At 45.4% G+C, this 19,649-nt stretch overlaps 1 protein-coding gene across 4 annotated transcripts in view; it reads right to left on the bottom strand.

Moving 5' to 3' along the window:
- Positions 1 to 19,649, bottom strand: part of atp8a2 (ATPase phospholipid transporting 8A2) — a 34,655-nt gene that overhangs the window by 3,377 nt on the left and 11,629 nt on the right. For 3 of the 4 annotated variants that reach the window (XM_029842783.1, XM_011607873.2, XM_029842786.1), the window contains 20 exons: positions 19,399 to 19,443; positions 19,156 to 19,231; positions 18,892 to 19,080; positions 18,768 to 18,817; positions 18,601 to 18,670; positions 18,417 to 18,501; positions 18,155 to 18,294; positions 17,245 to 17,383; positions 16,627 to 16,691; positions 11,658 to 11,830; positions 7,781 to 7,964; positions 7,134 to 7,244; positions 6,278 to 6,352; positions 5,467 to 5,589; positions 4,908 to 4,986; positions 4,774 to 4,835; positions 4,336 to 4,392; positions 2,836 to 2,943; positions 811 to 899; positions 564 to 668 (listed from right to left, as the gene is read on the bottom strand). In XM_029842783.1, coding sequence (XP_029698643.1) covers positions 564 to 668; positions 811 to 899; positions 2,836 to 2,943; positions 4,336 to 4,392; positions 4,774 to 4,835; positions 4,908 to 4,986; positions 5,467 to 5,589; positions 6,278 to 6,352; positions 7,134 to 7,244; positions 7,781 to 7,964; positions 11,658 to 11,830; positions 16,627 to 16,691; positions 17,245 to 17,383; positions 18,155 to 18,294; positions 18,417 to 18,501; positions 18,601 to 18,670; positions 18,768 to 18,817; positions 18,892 to 19,080; positions 19,156 to 19,231; positions 19,399 to 19,443 — 2,025 coding nt within the window. The remainder of the gene's footprint in view (positions 1 to 563; positions 669 to 810; positions 900 to 2,835; positions 2,944 to 4,335; positions 4,393 to 4,773; positions 4,836 to 4,907; positions 4,987 to 5,466; positions 5,590 to 6,277; positions 6,353 to 7,133; positions 7,245 to 7,780; positions 7,965 to 11,657; positions 11,831 to 16,626; positions 16,692 to 17,244; positions 17,384 to 18,154; positions 18,295 to 18,416; positions 18,502 to 18,600; positions 18,671 to 18,767; positions 18,818 to 18,891; positions 19,081 to 19,155; positions 19,232 to 19,398; positions 19,444 to 19,649) is intronic. The other variant, XM_029842784.1, reaches the window with a different exon arrangement.

Below are 19,649 nucleotides of genomic sequence, written 5' to 3'. Positions count from 1 at the left end.
GTAAAAGAACTACAGACACAGTCAGGAAACACACCAGGGCTGTACAGCAGCTCAAATTGATCCACCTGAGAAGCAACCCAGAGATGCAATGTCAGAAAAATAGACACACAAAGAAAAAAAATACAGGGAACAAGTGGCAAACAGATAAGAAGCATGAATGGAAACACACAAGGGTCATTCCAGAGTAGCCCGAGAACAGTGCAAACCCAGAGGCTACCTCAGTCAACACGTGACGGCTGTGGCGCTACGGCAGGATCTCAGTCTTGGCATCAGCGCTGCAGACGGCGCCACGCACACACAATCAAAGACTTGGCTGGTAATTTGAATCAGGTGTCCCTTTACAGTTTAATGTCCCGCAACCTTTATGAGGTTTAAAATGGCCAGTTTGAATTGAATCAACTCTATGACAGAAGGTGGAGAGATGATCAAATAAAAGTTCTTCAGCTTCTTTGAGTAAACTTCTTTATATACTGTATAAATATCACCTTTATGTGATTGTGCACATAAATGAATGCATTCATCCTAAATGTTAAAACACATCAAAGTCACTCCTGTGGCCGTACCTGCGGCTGCTGGCGTCTCTGAGTACAGCTGCTCCTGGGTCGACGGCCTGAGCCTCCAGCTCCTGCACCTCCTCCAGCAGAGACTTCCTCACAGTGCGTCGCATGCTGCGAAGCAAAATCAGCGAGACAGACCGGTGAAGAGCACTCATTAAATAAAGAGTTGACACGCGCCCAGTGTGGGTAATGTAAACACGTCGCTGGGATGTATGGATTCCCCCTTATATTTATAAAAACGTGCTCCACTTACGCAGACCAAGTGAAGTCTTTGAGTAAACACATGGTGGGCACTAAGACCAGGCCCAGCCAGAAGTGCCAGCACTGCATCACCTTGCCAGCCTGCAATGACAGCACAGAAACTCCGTTAATTTTGCCGCTGAGTCATTTTTTCCCGAGCTCAGATAAACACATGTGGGAAAAAAGTGGAGCGAAGTTAGAAACAAAAAAGAACAGAGGCCTTTGCATACTTTACTGCCTTCTCAGAGGCTGTATCTGAGCACCTCCCGAGCTGAAACACCCTTCAAAACTACTAGTGAGTAATCAAAAATCCCCCCTACCTGATGCGGCCAGATGCAGCTGGCCTTGCTGACCTTTGACCCCCGCCCTCCGTCTGTCTCCAGGGGTTAATCTGGTATCTAACCACTGTCTACATGTGTCAGTCAGTCTGTCTCCTCTCCTCTCACTCCTACAACTCTCTTTATCCTGTGGCACCCGCCAGGCAACTATTGTTTTATTATGATTCCAACAATTTTCCTTTGACTCTCCAATTCCTTCCCTCCCAGTGCTAGTTTTCCTCAGCATGCACGTCATGTGTCACGGAGAGACAAATTAGTCTCCAGCTACACAAGGATAATCAACCGTAAATCTCTGGAATCTCTGTCCCCTTCAGCTGGATAACATCAGAAACAAAGTGGACGCTCTTGTCTTGACATTTCTGTTATCGACAGTGTGACCAGAACCTTCCACAACTGAATGAACCATACAGTCGCGCCACAAAAACCTGCCAGGAAAACTAAATGTTCAGCTATATAATGCACATGGTATACTTTACCCACTTAAAATACTTCTAGTTAAATTTGAATTCCACAATTAGACATTTGCTATATTCCCCACTTGGGAACAATTAGTTCAGAGAACTGGGTTTTTCAAGATAAAACTATAATTTTGGAGTTATATAACCCAGTATAATTTAAACACAGCATGTCTGTTTGAGTTGCTTTTCAATTATCTGTCTCTGCTGTTTAAATCCAACTGCCGAGTGGAGATGAAGAACTGTAAAGGCGCGACCTTCGTAAATGTATTTATTTACTGCGAAGCTGCACGGAACTGGATTCGCAGACATAAAGACTTCCCCTTCCTCCCACCCAGACAGATGGAAATATAGAATAGAGGAAGCTGAAATAAGAGAGTTAATCTGGTAGTTATGGGGGCTGGTGGTGTTTAATGTCTCTGAACTGGCAGCTGCGCGGAGGCTTGGCTGCATTCCTGATTTCGGACTTTAACTGAATAGACACTAGATAGAACCTACTTCCTTTGCCCACTCCAAGGGCCTCCACCTACTTAGCGGGGGCACCTCTGTCCAGTCCCCAATTGCTCCCAATCAAGGACCTAACATCCCTTCCTCCCCCACCTCCTGACCCTCATCATCATCATCATCATCGTCATCAGCAGCAGCAGCAGCAGGTCCATCTCTTGAGTCAACACCTCCGCAAAGGGCCGTAAAAGCCCCGGAGCTCGGGTGACATGCAGCAGGTGCAGGGAGCCTGGTGAGAGGGGCCGGCGGACATAAATCTCTGCGATGGCTCCAGCTGAGGCGACGTGGAACACCCAAGAGGTGAGTCTGGAAGGCGCCACAGTCGCCGCCCGGGTTATAAAAAGCATCCTGAACTAAAACTTGACAAGAGATGTCTTAATATCAAATCCCATTGGAAAAGCCATCAGCCTGAATGCTGACGTAAATGTCTTCATTTGACCTTAAAAAGCACTGAATGCTTTTCATTCTGCTCAATTTCCTGACCCAATATCCGCTCTATAGAATCAGCAGCATAGGAATTGATTTTTCTTTTCCTGACCCCCAGTAATAAGTGCACCATTCCGCACCGTGACCAAACAGACCATAATTACGTCTGAACTCTGTTAAAAGAGAACTCCTTGATTACATGAACTCAGTAAATGTGCTGGCACATTTCTTCACTGTCCACCAGGAACAACTGAGGGGCAGATGATGGGTTATTTTAACCCCATTGTCTCCGGGTTAGTGAAACGTTTGACTTGCCTGGCCCCGCATGTCGGGGGCGATGGGGAGGGTGGGCCAGATGGCGGAGTAGAAGGCAAAGAAGACCATCCAGAGAATCATGCTTCCCCACACTGCCAGGTGAGAGAACTGCAAGGGAAAAAAGTGCACAGGGAGATTAAGAGACAGAGAAGCGAGGTGGCGTGAGGTCAGGAACCTAGACGTGCGGCTCATCCGGATATGAGCAGCCTTTCCCTCCCGCCCTGGTCCCGCTCTCTGTGATCTGCTGTAAGGGGACACTGTGTGAATTCCAGTGGGAGTCTGCTTCATTACTGCCAGGCTGTTGGCTGTGAGGACAGCTGAACGCACAAGTGTCAGCGCCGTTCTGTCCGTACCGCAAATCTCTCTCCCTCCGTCTCCAACAGTATAAATGGTCCAATCCCGTCTGTGACGTGTTCATTTGGACACAAAGTGTCTGGATTATATGTAGGATCTGACGTATGATGATACTATCAACATAATCATTCAATTAAGCAAAAGAGGGGCATAAATCACAGTAAACTGATTTACTGCCCTTTCTATATGATTAATGTAACAGATGATCAGGCCAGAGTAAATATCCTGGATGTTGAAAAGTGTAAAAAGATATTTCTTATGAGTAAAGTGAACCATATTAAATCAAATCTCTTTTACGTGTATGTTTCTATACGCACTCCTCATCCAACAGATGGTAATCTCACTGTTCCCTGCTCTGTTTTTCTCCTTTTCTGGGTTTTAACTGAGCTACGATGATGTTCACTCATCTTTTGCATCTTAAGTTTCCACATTTAAAGGTTCCCTGTGGTGTTTCAGCGTTTTTGTTGTAACATCCAGCTGTTTTTTTGCTTATTTCAATCGTGTATTGATGAGTATTCTGTATGTTTCAGGGCACCAGTGAAGACCGAGGAGGAAAACCGGTGACGCAGGGACACGCAGAGCTGCATTTATTTGGCCTTTATTTACCTACAGATGGCAACATACACAGGGCACTCCATACCCAACATGGGAAACTGATTTTAAACCCCCGAAAATCCCACTAACACCAGCAGTTAAGCACATTTTACCATTAGCTCTTTCATATTTTTATGAATCAAAATCATCTTTGCAAATGTGAGACATCTGTTAAAGCTTAGGACTTGACAAATGCGTGTTGGTGACTGTGAAATAGCACCGACGTCACTTTCACACATGCACTGTAATCCTATCTTTGCCGAGATTCCATCCAGAAGTATGCGACAGGCCGCCTGCATTTCTTTTAGCTCTCGTGTGTGAATGCGAGGACGTCCTCAGAGAAGCCAGCTAGCATGCTGGGCACTTGGACAAAAGTTTTAGGGTTTGTCTTTTTTTTACTTGAGAAAGGGAGTTTAGTGAAACCACCAGACGAACAGTGTGAGCCACAGCTCCCCCCCTGCTTTTCCTGTCTGTAAAGCTTTTTATTTATTGGCAACCAAGTAAAATGCAGCACATGTGGCATAGTACATTAGAGCGTGTTACTGTTCTTACCCTGGTCCAAGCTGTCGTCTCCATTCCAGCCTTCAGACATACTGTAACCACCACATACTACACACAAACACACAAGGGAGGGGAGAGGGGGGCAAATAAAAAAATAAAGAGAATCATGTTTAGTTTGCTCCTGAGCGGAGAGATGATCAACATTAATGTTTTACAGCAATTTCTGTGAACACAGAAGCCCTAAGGACACTAACGCAACAAATAAACACCACATGAAATCCACCGGAGACTGTGGGGAGGAAACTGATAGTAAGAATGTGAAGGAGAGGAGTGAGCGGAGGGAAGAAGTGGATAAGTGTCAAGAGGAGACAGCGTGGCTAGACGAGACTGAAGGAGCCAATGCTGCTGTGAGTATAAAAAAATAATCTATAACCCTGCAGGGCAAAAGACGAAAAGGGGAAAACTGTTATAAAAAGAGCAATTGCTTACTGTGTAGACCATGTTTCCGACAAATAGGTAGTCATTTCCCAGGCCGTCGCTGAAGGGCGAGTCTGTGAGGGAACATACATGAGATGTTACAACAAGAATTGTGAAATTTCTACGTCAGTGCTCCCTCTTCTCACCGTGTTCCAGCATTTTCAGAGGGAACCAGAAGAGAATAATGGAATGAATCAGTGCATTGATACAGTGACCCCAGAACACCTGGAAGACAGAGGCAGGAACACAGAAAAGTTAAAAAAAGGGAGGTCAGTATGGGCAAATGCCAACACACACATGTGCCTGTGCGGCCCCCCCTCCCCACGCAAAAAAAAAACAGCAGTTCCTCACAGTTACATATAACTTCCACTGTGTTCTTGCCATCAAAAGTTCTCTCCTGCACACACACACAGCAGGCCAGGTTGCTGGTTCACCCTCTAAAATGAAAGACTTCCTTATTCGGGCCCGATGAATCTCATTGCAGGTTGCCGTGGAAACATCCCGGGTTCCCCGCAAGTCTTGTTTACTTGCCGGACTCCCAAACAAACAGTAGGCATCACTCGGCAATCCCGAAGACGAGCCGCAAAGTGTGGCAAAATGAAGGCAGACGCGCAATAAAGCTTGGATATATGCTGCACGAGGTCAGCAACTGTGTGTGAGTGTGTCTGTTATTGGATCACAGTGGTGGATCATAGGTGTGTGTACCTTAGTGTTGAAGCCCTCGGCATTCTGGGTGATTCGGTAGAGCTGTGGGAAACGAAGCATGTTCTGCTGGCTGCACGGTCGGTCGAATATCCCCAGAGTGAATGGAGGCAGTGCAGTGAAAATCTGCAGGTTTCCACAGAAGATTCACCTCATCAAACTTGATTTTTAAAATACGAAGCAGCAGTTTTTAAAAAATATCAATATAAAGGGAAATGAAACACGAACACTGGATTATCATTTGATATCATGTGTCCCAAATGCTCCGACAGCTGTTGGACTTTAATTTTCTTACTGTAGTTTTAAGAGATTTCAAACACCTTCTTTGCTACTTTATTTCCCACATCGATCTAATTTTGGTCACGATGGAACAATAATCAAATTTCAAAGGGATTACTTTAAAGAGATTATGATTACAGAGATTAAACCTGGGTTTAATCTTGTAAAAAGTGGTCTGGATTTAGACTACACTGATAACAGCCAGGGAGAGATTAAAACAATAATGTTGGGGCACTTTGTCCTGCTCCCCAATCAGCATTCACATCAGACTGTCGGCACTAAAACACATTCCATAATGTTCCTGGAGCCTGAAGAATTCAAGACACACACGGCTGTCAACGAAACGCATTCTTGAGCGCGCGGTCGTTTCGGGCATTCGAAAAAGAGGCGGCGAAAAGAAGACAAAGTCGAGTGAGATGGATGAAGAGATAGATGGGCGGGCAAAGACGGTGCTTGATGACAACGTCGGTGGGGGCACACGTAGGGGGTGAAGAAATGGTAGAGAGTGAGAGGAGGCACGAGGTTGGGTACTCACCACATTGTAGAGGCCTATACACCAGCGCTCAAAAAGGATCTGCCCCGAGAACCCATTGACAAAGGCAAACCAGAGCTGGAACACAAACAGAGGGATGGGAGGCCATGGGAGATGGGGGGAGGGGGTCAGTCGGCCAATCGTGGTATGAAATTCAATCAAACAGCTGAAAAGGACACAATATCTAAATGTGACTTGGGCCCTGGGGAAGCCTTCAATTAACGTCTGCATTGACGTGCAGCTGACTGGTGAGCTGTGGCAGCCTGAGATGTTTGGGGGCTACTGGTGGGAGTTGTGGCATTCCTGGCTATACAGCAGTGTGCACACAGCCCAGGGGTAAGGTCACTGACACAAACACATGAACGCACACGGCCACCACCCCCCATCCTTTCTTCATCGTGTGGACAGAGACAGCCTCTCACCTTTGACCTAGAGGGAGCCAATCATGTAAGATAATAATGGAAACCTACACACACTCACACACCCAGTGGTGATGTTTGCAAGACAGTATGGTCCCATGAGGACCTGCACCTGCTGGCATCCTTAATGTCAGAGGGGGAGGATTGGAAAAATACCCCTCATAGCAGGGAAGCCCACGAGTGTGGTATCTCTTCACCTACACACACATTAAATTGTTCAGTGCCAGGGTCTTGACACTGCTGATCTACAGACCCAATTTCTATTCCCTAAATGTGTGTGCGTGTGTGTGTAAAAACAGACAGAAAGCAGACACCAGGAGGGCACCCCATCCATCACTGTCAGCATGTCGACAAACAGCTGCAAAACATCTCTGTTAATATGACTCTGTGTGTGTGTGTGTGTGTGTGTGTGTGTGTGTGTGTGTGTGTGAAGCTTCTACCTCTATAATGTAGAGGACGACATTCTTGTAGAAACAGTACAGGATGCACTTTGTGACACGGTTGTAGCTCCATGCCCCGTGGACCAATAGCAGCTTCTCCAGATAGGAGAACTACCAATCAGAGGGAGGCAAATGCATTTATCAGGCGAGTACAGAGAAAAGGAAGGAGTCCAAAGTGCAGAAAACACCAAGAATGTGACTGGGGGACAAAAAAGAATCTCCAATTGAGATAAATTGCGAGATTGCCAAAGGCTAAGAGATAATCAATCAGCGAAAGTGTGCGACAAGACAGTAATTAGGAGAATCCTGATGATCCTCTTAACATTTTCAAACCGTGACTATGGGGAAACACAAACGTTAAGGACGACCTCTCAATTCAGGTTTACTTTTTTAATAATTGATTGCTGGTACATGATTTTCAACAGTACAAAATAGCTATTTGATACTATTTACTAGTGACGTGGTTCCCGGTTGAACAACGGTGTGTTTAGGTTTGTTTTACCAACCGTGATACCTGAATGACCCTCAAATTTCCCCTTTCACGAGAGAGTGTGAGAGTGAACCTTAAAATGAGCTGGTATGGCTGTATCATCTACATCGGTGGAATAATCTCCATAACCTCCGTGGCTGCTGTGTCTGCGTCCCACCTGTGCTATTGAGTAGTCGGAGGAGTTGGTGGCCTGCATGCCCTCGTTGCCGCTGATCCCCACTCCGACGTGAGCCGTTTGGATCATGCCCACGTCGTTAGCCCCATCGCCTATTGCCAGCGTGATGGCCTTCACGTGTTTTTTCACCATGTCGACAATCTCGGACTTCTGCAGGGGAGACACTCTGTGGAGAATAAAGAAAAAAGGGGGGGGGAAACACCGGTTAGCATTCTGAGTGTGGACAGCTGGTTTCAACTGTGGTAAATTACACGGAGAGGTTGGCTGATTAAAGAATAGTGTGAGAGAGAACGAAAACAAAAAGTAGTTTTGGGAAGGGGAAGGGGGGCAAGGATGGCAACCATTACCAAAGACTAATAAAGCCTGGAAATTTTAGGAATGGGAAACAGTTGAAAGGGAGAGAAAGAGACTGCTGAGAGCTTGTGGATGGCGAGGAAAATAATGATTTATTGTTCTTGTCATTAAATCGTATCATGTGTAGTTCAGGAGTAGTTCAGCTTGTCGTGTTGGATAAAACCTCCTTTTTATGTAAACTGTTGTCAAATTGGAGTTATTTAGTGCAGCTAGAGGCACAAGATGGCTTAATTAGTGTGTTATTTGTTTCTCTGCCACATGTTTGTGGGTCTCGGCTCTGTTTCCACAAGCTCTCCCAGGTGAAAATGCCTGAATCTACCTGCGGGTGGGTCAGAGTCTGCCTGCGTGACAGGAAGCAGCTTGTAAAAGCTGGGAAAACATGACTCTGACCCCTGAATCATCAACACTGGCTTCTCATGATGCTTTGTTCTGCCTCCACTGCACCAACAGCTGCACCTCCAGTCATCAGGTTGTCAAGCTCCTGGAGTCTGCAGGCACCGCTGCCCTCATCTCCGATGGCCGTGGCCCCACCCACAGGTGGCAGATCAACATCTGGCGTTTGATGGAGTTGTTCTTGAACTTCAGGCGCCCTCGCCATCCTGAGAGACTCCTCTTGGGGATCATCGGTGTACTATACCAAGGACACTGGCAGGCTGCACATATTGGAGAGGAGGACTGGCAGGCTGCATGGACCCCCCCCACCCCCCACCCCCCATCCTCAGGTGGGACTGCAGTCCATCAAGTCCAAAGTGCCAAATCAGAAAACAGCTTCTTCCTGACAGCTGCTGGTCTCTTCAACAAGAACAAGGCCCAGGTCCCCCCTGTGAGACAGCCTTCCACCCACATTCAATAATCTCACTCTTGCACTAATCTCTTTCCCCTCATTCCTCCTTGGCATGACAATCCATCCTCATCCTGTTGTCCCGAACAACAGTGAAAACACAGCAGTCAAACAGAGAGGAATCGCTTTCAGACGGGGAGCTGATGGCTGTCCTCTGTCATCGGCCATTCGCACGTCTTTTTGGAGACGTTTGACAGTTTCCAGATGCAGGAGTGAGCTCATCAGGTGATCAGCCATTACACAAAACCTTATTTTGCTAAAACTAAGTCTTATTTCCACATAATTCTGAAACGCATTAACTTAAATACCAAGAATATCAAGTACTGATAATCTCCCCGTGTTGACGTTCTCCAAAAATGTAATTCTGGACTCACTGAGTTTTTCCTCTGTTTTCAAAACATGATTTTTTATGAGAAGGCGTTCCTGCTGCTGGACACGTGTACACATAACTGAAGCGCGCCTTGTCCGTGCTACTTGAAGCCTGTGTGGTGAAAACAAATATCTTTAAAAAAGAGAAATTTGATCCAGCCTTCTAAATTGAGGGTTATCACTCAAGGTCATTTATAGAGGACGTATATCTCAGAGCAACGTTTTGGGCATCCACTGTTGTGGACAACGATCCAATTGAGGCAGTTCCTGAGAAGAGGAGGACCTATTTTGTGTGGGCGTAGCACACAGATGTCACTCTTTGCTCTCTTAATGACATTACAGAATTCAATTACAGGCAGCTGCATGATCCATCACATGAATGCAGTTGATTTTTTTTTTTAAATAAAAATGCAGCAAAATTTAATCAGCAGGAGATAAACGACCCTCCAGACCTGCAGCCCAAAGGTCATTGTCAAGAGGGACGCATCACTATCTGAGACCACTTGTGTTCTGGTCAAGCTGAAATCACTGAGCTGGGTGGTCTGGTTAGCGGTCATACATCCAAAAAGAGCCCCCTCCTCCTACACTGCCTCTCCAGCGTTTCCACGGGGAGATCTCAGCAGATGTTGCTTAAGGACGGGATCGGCTTCCGCTCTTTGTTTTTCCTGCTCCTAAAGTGCCGGGCTGCTCGTCTCGCTCTGATCACAAATCTCTCCTTTATCTGCCTCTACCTTCCCTCCAAGCGCCCGCTAACAGAGTCTGGGCCTGTGCAAAGTGGAGCCGGCGAGATGAAAGGCTCTCGGGGCAGTTTGTGGCAGAGCCGAGCAGAGAAAGAGCAGCCCACTAAGACCTCTGATAAACAAACGCAGTGAAGTCAGGAAGCCACCCTGAGATTTAAATTTAAGCGATGTCACACACGCGTGAGACACCGGCTCCCCTCTTGCTGTCCAGTGCCCACATGTTGGAAAATTTCCACAACCTCCAGCTAATCTTTCATTTTTTTTTATTTTTTTTTATTTTAAATGTCATTTAAAGACGACATGTCACTGATCTATGCATTTACAGAGCTGTAACTGAACCAGCGTGGGGTAATTTTAAAGCTCACGTGATTGCAGATCTCTGCTCTTTGGCACAGAATCGGAGATTACTTCCAGATCCAGACTTTTTATGTTTGGCGCAGATGATGAGGGATAGAGGGACAGCAACAGATGGACAGAAAATCACGTCCAACTCAGCCACAATATATACCCTCCACTCCTACAGAGTAAATGCAACATGATTATAGGGAGAAGTACCCACATTATTCTCTCATTTCCTCTACAAAACGAACATAAGTTCATCGTGTACATGGATTGTTGATAGTGGACCCTACTGACGCCTTTTCAAGTACACACTCGTAACCAATGAAAGGGCTCTTATGAAAACCCTAGAGTTTGACCTAAATCTGCCCCTATGAATGGCCCCAGATATTTGAAACTGCTCTTACAGAACTATACATGTTTTCAGGTCTCCCTGGGTGTCGGCACAGATGACACTGATGTTTGGGGTTTATGCCTAACGCCTGAGAACCAACACTGATGACTGAAGACAATGAGAATGAGCCATAGTTAAACGAGGATAAGAAAAAAGACCTTTGAGTCCGGATGTGACCTGGATGTGCAGGGGAGAGCCAATGGCTTTAACTCCCGGCCGAGACGCATCCTCGCATACGTGGACAAGAGATGAGCGGAAAGACTTTTGTTAAACAGCACAGCTGGCGGTAAGGACAGCAAGGGAACACCGCCTGCTTTGTTCTGATGGAAATGTGAAAGGACTCAGGCTGTGTGTGCCGGTACAGCTAACGGTGCGTGACTCATGGCTCTGACATTAGCATGCAGAGCTGTGTATTCCACAGCTCCTGTGGTGATATAGGATACAACCTTTTCAAACATATGCACAGTAGGACGCAGGTCTGCAGATGTATGCACACATACGCCCAAATCAAAGTGAAAATTCATCTGTGTGTAATTACGGACATAATTGATCTCGTAAATGTTTTCTTTACAAGCCGCCTGCTGTGATTGGCTTAGTTTGCTGACTTTATTAAAAGGAAGTTTTTAGGCGATTTAAACTGCAGTGACACCCAGAATTACCCTCTCCTGCCAAAAATCACAGCAACCTCCTGGATTTGCACGGTTAAAAAAATAATATGCAGAGGTTAAATAAAGACGCAGGAAAGAAGCGCCATAAAGTGAGCCCTGTTGGAAGGCTGCAGCGTTTCTAGGCAACGAGTCGGTTTCTCACTCTGCCACCTACCTGCAGCAGATCACAGCTTTACAGGACAACGCCAAGTCCAGGAAGGCCTGGCGAAGATCGAAGGACAAAGCGTACTTCAGAGTCTGGCCGTCAATGATTAACGCTAGCTCATTTTCTTTCCCTAAGGAGTCGCCCAGGGACGAACAGTGAGCTGTGAGGGTGGCACGGGTTGCCTGCAAGGAGACAAAAACAAAGAAAATGAGTATTGTGTTTCTTAAAAATAACCAATTTCAACATTGTTTCTGCATACTGAATACATACACACCGTACATCAGGCAAGGCCATCAAGGTAAAAAACACCATAAACACACACCTCACCCCTAAGTGGCAAAACACTTAAAATCCTCATCCAAAGATAACAAATCACAACTCTACATGTCAAATGGCTAATTACCTTGTCTTTCAAGTGGCACACTTAGAGATTTTGTGTTTTGAAGGAGACACTGCGGCCTCGCAAGTGCACACACACACCAAAACACACAGACCAATTTGTTGAAAGGTAAAAACCACCAGCGCTAAATAGGAGACATGTGTTTCCCGTTGCACGCACTGCTTTCATCTAGGGAAGGAATTTGCTTCTGAGTGCACTCAGCAATTAAAAATGGTAATATAAAGTTCACAGTTGCTCCAGACGTCATCCCAACGCATTGCTATAAGGTCCTGGAGGCACAAATGTGCCCAAATAAGGCCCCAACCGGGTGAAATGAATTATTTATTCCATGTAGCAAAGTGTATCGGTTAGCAGGAATGCCAGTTTGCCGGTGGAGCAGTAGTTTGGGGAAGTTTTGATGGAGCTCTCGATAATAGAGGAACAGGGATTAATAGAGAAAATAAACATCTCATGGATTTGTAATGAACTCCATGTGGAGCAGCAGGCATCTTGCGAGCTACCACAGAGGCCACACACCCACACACACACATAAACACACATGGGCTTTAAACATCTCAAAGTTCAACGTGCGCAGTGCTTCTCCTGTGGTCCATCTGTTCATCATGGATCTGTTCATTATGAAATGGATGACTTAGTCCAGTTGACTGATTTAGTAAATTCAGGTTCAAGTCTCCAAGTGACGACAGGGGACAGCTCACAGGAAATGCTTGTAGAACCGTGGAGGATACAACCAAGAACAAACAAAAACTAGAAGAAATCGCTGATTTAAATCAGCTATTTTCCAGTGGGTTACTGGTTATGGGGCCAACGATGAGATAACCAGTCCTTCCATGATCAGGTCCTGCTAACAGACACCAGAGTGAGCGCTCACGCTCGTTTATACAAGCACGCACTGCAATCACATGTAAAAAAAAATCCTTATCTTCTATTTAAATCCAGACGCGCACACATTTGACTCTTTTTGAAAGTTCCCCGCTCTTGTTTTCCAAGGCTGATGGGGAGGGGGGTGTTTTTCTTTGCGTGTCGGAATTCCTGTTTGCATTCACCTTTTTTTCCCGCAAATAGCGGAAAGGAAAACAAAAACAGAATGAAGGGATTAAAGGAGATTATAGGTTGTCAGAGTCCTGAAACTCACGCGTGTTTGTAGGGAAGCTAAACATGCGTGCGCACGTATGAGTGTGTGAACAGAGGCTGGGTGGGGGGACGCACACATGTGAGCCCTTTTTTTCCTCCTGTTTGTCCTCACCTCATCAGTGAGTAATAGCTCAGCAGGGTAACTAAACATGGAAAGAAACAAGCAAAAACTGTATGAAAACATGACTAATTCCTGGCTCGTGGCCTTTTATGTTGAAAAGCTTGCACAATGTTCCTAATATAACTGCAACAGAGCCCGCATGGGTCAGTGTTCAACAAATGCTAACTCCCTGCAGTGAGACTAGACGCACCACATGACTTGTCACAGCATGTTTAACACACATACGCGCGCACACACACACACATGCACGTGGATACCCACTTTGTAAGGCATGCTCTGAGGCCCTTCTGTGCGGAATTTTATCAGTTTTATATTTAGATCACAAAAGTGGGAGTAAGAAAACTTGAAACTCCCCCTTCTCGCACTACATACGTATAATATAATACATAGAACCATACATATGCATACATACATATACAGTATATAGGGAATATTAAACAGTGTGTGTAGCATTAAAATAAATTAAGTATAGCTATCGTTAAAATCTCAAGATAAATTAAATATAGGAAAACATGGTAAATGAGAATGGAGCAAGAGTGACGGAAAAGAGTGACGACTATTGGGAAAGGAAAAGATCAAGCTGCTGAGTGAAAAGAGAAGAACATGCTCGTATCTGAGGTGCAGATTCTGTCACCACTGAGATTTAATACACCGTTTAATTATCTGACTGTGCATCTGTGTAAACACCCACATCCTCTGCTGCCTGAGCCAGCCAGCCAGCCAGCCAGCCAGCCAGTCAGACAGACACATGCACACACACACACACACACACACACACACACACTTGTACCTTGGCCCTTCTGAGGACCAAATAATAGAAAGACATGTTGTCTTTACAGTGGAAGGGCAGATTTGTAATGAAATGAGCAACAGCAGGAGTGTGTGCTTGTGTGCGTGTTCTTAAAGATGATTAATGAGTGGAAGAGTGATAGTGTTTGTTTAAGAAACTTCAGTACGAGAGCAGATTATGGGAACTTTCAGGAAAGAAAGATTTTTCTAATTTCTAACCAGTCCTGAGCTGATCAGGTCAGGAGTGCCTGTGACACATTCACGGACAATTGGCAAAAAAAAACCAAAAAACAGTAATACTTCCTGAGCCGTTTTTGAACCACGCGGTTCAGCTTTTCAGGTTATACTGGTAACACGGAAAGCAACACAGCCACCGATCCAAACGTTAATCACTGGCTGAGTTCAACCTCAGCGGTTAAAAAGGAAAGTTTACATTGGGACACTTCTCTGTTCTCTGGCATAGAATAAACAGCAGCGGACGGAGCAAAGTTGTGCGTCAGGTCTGTGTGTGGCGCTCGAGCCGTGGGTGACAGATGGCGCTTGTCACAGCTTCAGAGGCCACAAACCCGTTTACCCAGGAGGCATTGCTCACACGCTTTGTTTTGATGAGCAGAAGCACCAAAAGGGGATTGCGTTACCACTCACTCATCGTCCTCACGTGGCTCAGCCAAGTCTCCCCCCCACCCGCTTTCTTCTTCTTCTAACCAGATTGTCCAATTCATATACTACGTAATCCAGTAAACACGTCCGTTGCTCTGTGCATAAACACTCTTCTGTGTTCACTGACATAAACAGGGGTTTTCTTTTGCTTCCCCGTGCTTTGGTACAATTCCTTCCTTCCTGCCTGTAAAGAGGCTGTTGACAGATGCGGCGGCTCGGTTCGGGTGGGATAGGTGGCCGACACGGGGAGAGGCCACGGACACAGATGAAAGCGAGTCGATGGATGACATTTGAAAGAAAATGTTGTTTAAGAGGTCGGGTTCTGTTTTCACTCACATGCTGGTCACACTCTCCAACAGGCCCAACGAGCAACGCTGGGCCTGCAGTGGGTATTTAAAGTGCATGTCAGATAATGTGCTGCTTTGAAGCGGGTGTGATTTTTCATGCCCACACATCGATGGTCACAGCTAAAGGTCACGGTGCACACGAGGCAGCTACGGGATATTCATATACAGGAGGGAGCATTGTTTTATTTGTTTTATGTTGAAAGGGTCTTTACACTTCCTTCACTCTGCTCCCACGCTGATGTCCAATTATTTCCACCCTTCTTATGCACCAGAGAGGTTTGTACAGTAGCAGATTGTGTGGTTCTATTAGTACAAGTTACTCATTTTTGCCCACGGTCAGGTGCAGACATGCGGGACATAAAGCCAAGATAAGTGTCCCTCTGAGGACAATAAAGAACATCTTATCCCATCTGAACTTAGTCTGCTGCAGTTTCGAGTCCAGCTCTGTCTCGTAGTACTGAAATATATCAATATGACTGTTATAAGACCATATAAAGACTATTGGGAAATCAGAAGTGTTTTTTAAAGTGTTTGTCTAGTGTGTGTAATGTGTATGAATCATCACATGTAAACACAGCAGCAATCTGATGAATATGTTTCAGTGTTCCATGTTGACTTCACACCTACTTGCTAATATGCTGCAAACACCGTACAGTTTGACGGAGAGCATGCAGACGCCACGTGAAAATTCCCACGCTTGGCTTATGTTTCCTGTGAACCAGCTGCCTCGAAAAACTCTCTTCCATATCAAACATATCATATAAACTGATTTCTAAGGATAGCACAATTCAAGATGTGCTCCTGGGACCAACAAAGAAAGGCATCATAAACTGCCTGAACTGCAAATGTGCAACTTTTACATTATCAGAGTCAAATGTTGTATCTTGTGACCCGCGTGGTCTTAGACATTATTGAAATATACAGTATGTGACCCTTCCCAGTGAGCAGATTTCAAAGAAAATCATTCCAAAAGCATTACAGATGATCCGATTATGCAAATGCCATTGCTCTTCTAACTTGCGTTTCTTACGAAGACATTCGCTTAGTCGGCTCGGTTATGTTAACGTCCATTTGGTCTCACACAACTGGAGCTTTGACTCTGCAGCTGCATACAGAGACACCTGACAGTAATACTCAGGCAGTCTGGGTTCAGAAGACCCATGTGAAGCTACACACATTGCTCTAAACAGCCACGGCAATGTAAAGTGCGTGCACGCTGCTCAGTATGTAAAGTGCTACTGTAGATGAATTCTGTCAGAAACAGAAGAAGCCAGAAAGAAGCGAGCGCTCAGTGGTCTCCTTTCATCCCTTTCTCCCAGGAGACACCAGACACTTTAATTACCTGGACCTGTGAACACACAAAGAACCCCACCTACCAATCTGGCTACGGAACACACCCTGGTTCCCACGGTTATGTGTTTAATACCCTACAATATATCAGACTCTCTCCTGTCTGCACACGGTCACAGTGTAATCTGGAGTACAAAAACCAACAGGTGAAGCGAGGGAGAGGAAGCATCTACTCACATCCAGAGAGTCCTCGTTGACAATGATATGGGACATGCCATGTGTCACCAGACGACACGAGTAACCTGAGAAACAGAGACAGATACTTGATGGGAGGCGGATGGGGGATGGGAGGGCAGATTAGATTCACTAAAACCCAAAACACAGGTGAAAAACTGGTTTTGCGTACGACCGATTCTGAAAATCCGGCTCCATTCTCACAGTTATCTGACTCCGTTCTGCTCCCCTCAGCCTCCAGCCATCGTCACACCTCATGTGGTCTATTAAACGCAGTAAAACGGCTGGCTCTCAGCTTTTATGAATGTTGATTAGATCACTCGAACGTTTGTGGAAAGTGCTAAAAAAATCTTTTGTCTTTTTGTTTATGTGGACATTTGACACCACCTTGAAATGCCAAACACACTAATGTCATTCCTGTGGAACATTTGCTGTTCGACCACTAAGACTGGAGAAATGTCTGGCATTTTCAGCCCACATAAGGCCCTTTATTCTAGCAGCCATGATTTAATTAACTCCACAATACTCTCTCCTTCACTTGTGCACATCGGGTTGCAGGTTCACTCGTCAGCGAAACCTCATAGTGTCATACAATATAGTTTTCATTTGAAAGGCTTTCACCTATGTTGATGGCCGTCTCCTGTTTGTCTCCAGTGAGGACCCAGATTTTGATGTCGGCCCTCATTAGAGTGGCGATGGTCTCGGGCACGCCGGCCTGGAGACGGTCCTCTATGGCCGTGGCGCCCAGCAACATCAGGTTCTGTTGAGAGAGACAGATAAAAACATTTAAAAAGCACATTTCAGAAGCAGAAAAACACAACAAGTTGCTCAAAATTGATTTGCTCTACAAATTCAGAAACTGTAATTAATGGCTCCTTCTCCCCATAAAACATAATTATACTGAATTTTAAGATAAGAACAATGCCAGTAAGCCGGTGGGCTTGATACTGCAGCGACGGATCAAGAGAAATCAAATGGCTATTATTTATTTAGACTAAACTGCATGTGTACTCTCAGTAGACAGGGCTGAAGACAAAAACACACGCAGACGCACAAATTAACACCACTATGTTGTTGACTCGGCTTTTATTGGGCTTTTGGCGAGCTGGTGCGAGTAATTATTCTTGTGGTCACCCAGTCTGAGTTCTTCTCCTCCTCCTCATCCCAGTGCTGCTTCCTCTTAACTCAATTTTTTACCTTAGTTTTCTATGTCTATTTCCAGCTTTCCCCTTGAACAGGGCTCCAAATGTGTGAGCTTTTTTTTTGCAAACTTCCCAGGCATTCGCCGCTAACATCCTCAAAAACCAATTAAATATTTCCACAGCATCCTGACTTTGCATTTATTGGACACCTTAAGAGGGAAATCAGAGCATGTGCTGCAACTTATGAGTAATGAGAGCCTGCCACGTTTGGAAGGAGGTAATAGAACCACTCTGCCCCCTGCTGGTAGACATGTGTAAGAACTAGGCTATCTATCTGTATTTTGGAAAAATACTGTCATTTGAGAAACAGGAGAGAAGAATGTGTTGACCTTCTCCAGCAGTTCATAACACTCCTCCAGTTTTTGAGTACGGTCTTTCAGCACGGTGCTGGCACGGTTGTACTCTCTCAGCCACTCCTGGTAGGCTTCTTCCTCGAGGTCGACATAAGCAAAGCACAGCGTCCTCAGTCCTGCCATATGAGGACAAATCAGTCACTGATTTGGGAGAACGTGGTATCTTTATATGGACTCTGTCTACATTTTTCCACAAGTTGTCCAAACAGCCACAGAAGATAAAGAACAATTCGATTACCCTCGGTAGCAAACTGTTCCAGATGAGCCACAGTTAATTCTTTGTACTGGGAAGCCTCAGTCAGCCGTTCAAAAATGACATTATCCTAAAAAAAAAAAAAACAGAACCAGAAAATAGCTATTAAATTTGAAAATGTCAAAAGCATTTGAAGTTTTATGCTTAAATTTGAACAGCATAAACTTACAGCGCCTTTGCAATACAGCCGGAGCGTCCCGCTGGGGGTTCGGACCACCACAGACATACGTTTGCGGTTACTGTGAGAGACAAGAGCAGGTTGGGTTTCACAACACATTATAATCTTATATTACAGTGTAATTACCTAACTGGGAATGATATTTATGGGAGAACTACCTGGAAAACTCCAGAACATTCAGCAGCTCGTAGCTCATCTCCTTCCCCCTCTGAAACACACATATCAGCTTCTAGCATTTCAAAACGAAGCGGTTTCAGCTCTAAAACACAGACGCACACTCACAGCTTCAATAATGACTGAATCTGGGGTCCTTGCGGTGAAAACAAAGCCCAGTCCTTTGGCCCCTTTGACCAGCGCTCCCTCGTCTGGTGAAGAAGCCTGGTAAATAATCTGGTTATCCTCCCTCTCCGGGACCACCGTGTGGCACACTGCCATCATTGTCAGGAACTCGCAGATTTGAGGTGAGGTCGGCTAAAGGACACACAGAATCAGCATGCGGCTTTTCTGATCAGTGTTCAAAGAGGCTTCGGCTTCAGGAAAACCTACGTGGTTCCCCTCGATGTTTTGGATGAGAGTCGGGTCGTCGAACTCGGTCGAGTTATTGCTGCTGGACGGCAGGTTGCTGCCAGACAACAAAAAAAAAACCAATCAATTACAGAATTTATTAACTTTTTCACCATCAAAAGTCTACAGCAGGTTAAATCACAGCGTACAGTCCACTTACAAGTCATGCGGGGACTTAATAATAAATACTAGAAAGGGAAAAGCTCCAGGGGGGAGGTCACTGACCTGAAGTCCTCCATTGAACGATCACAGTCTAGATCAGGGAAGTGGCTGCAGCGATGAATGAGTTTTTGTGGCAGAAAGAGTGAATCAGGTGAGCCGATTAGTGCATTTGATTGAGCGTGAAGGAATTAAATCAGCTGAAATAATAGGTTCTAATTCTGTAGTACAAGGCAGCGAATGGCATTAATTAAGTTCCGCCTAATTCTATTAGTGCAGGAAGGCTCTAGGTGCTTAGAGGAGAAGGCAAAGACAAA

The sequence above is a fragment of the Takifugu rubripes genome, chromosome 10 (assembly GCF_901000725.2).
Source record: "Takifugu rubripes chromosome 10, fTakRub1.2, whole genome shotgun sequence".
NCBI lineage: Eukaryota > Metazoa > Chordata > Actinopteri > Tetraodontiformes > Tetraodontidae > Takifugu > Takifugu rubripes.
Note: the sequence above shows the minus strand (reverse complement) of the source record. Positions and strands in the feature narration are given on the sequence as shown.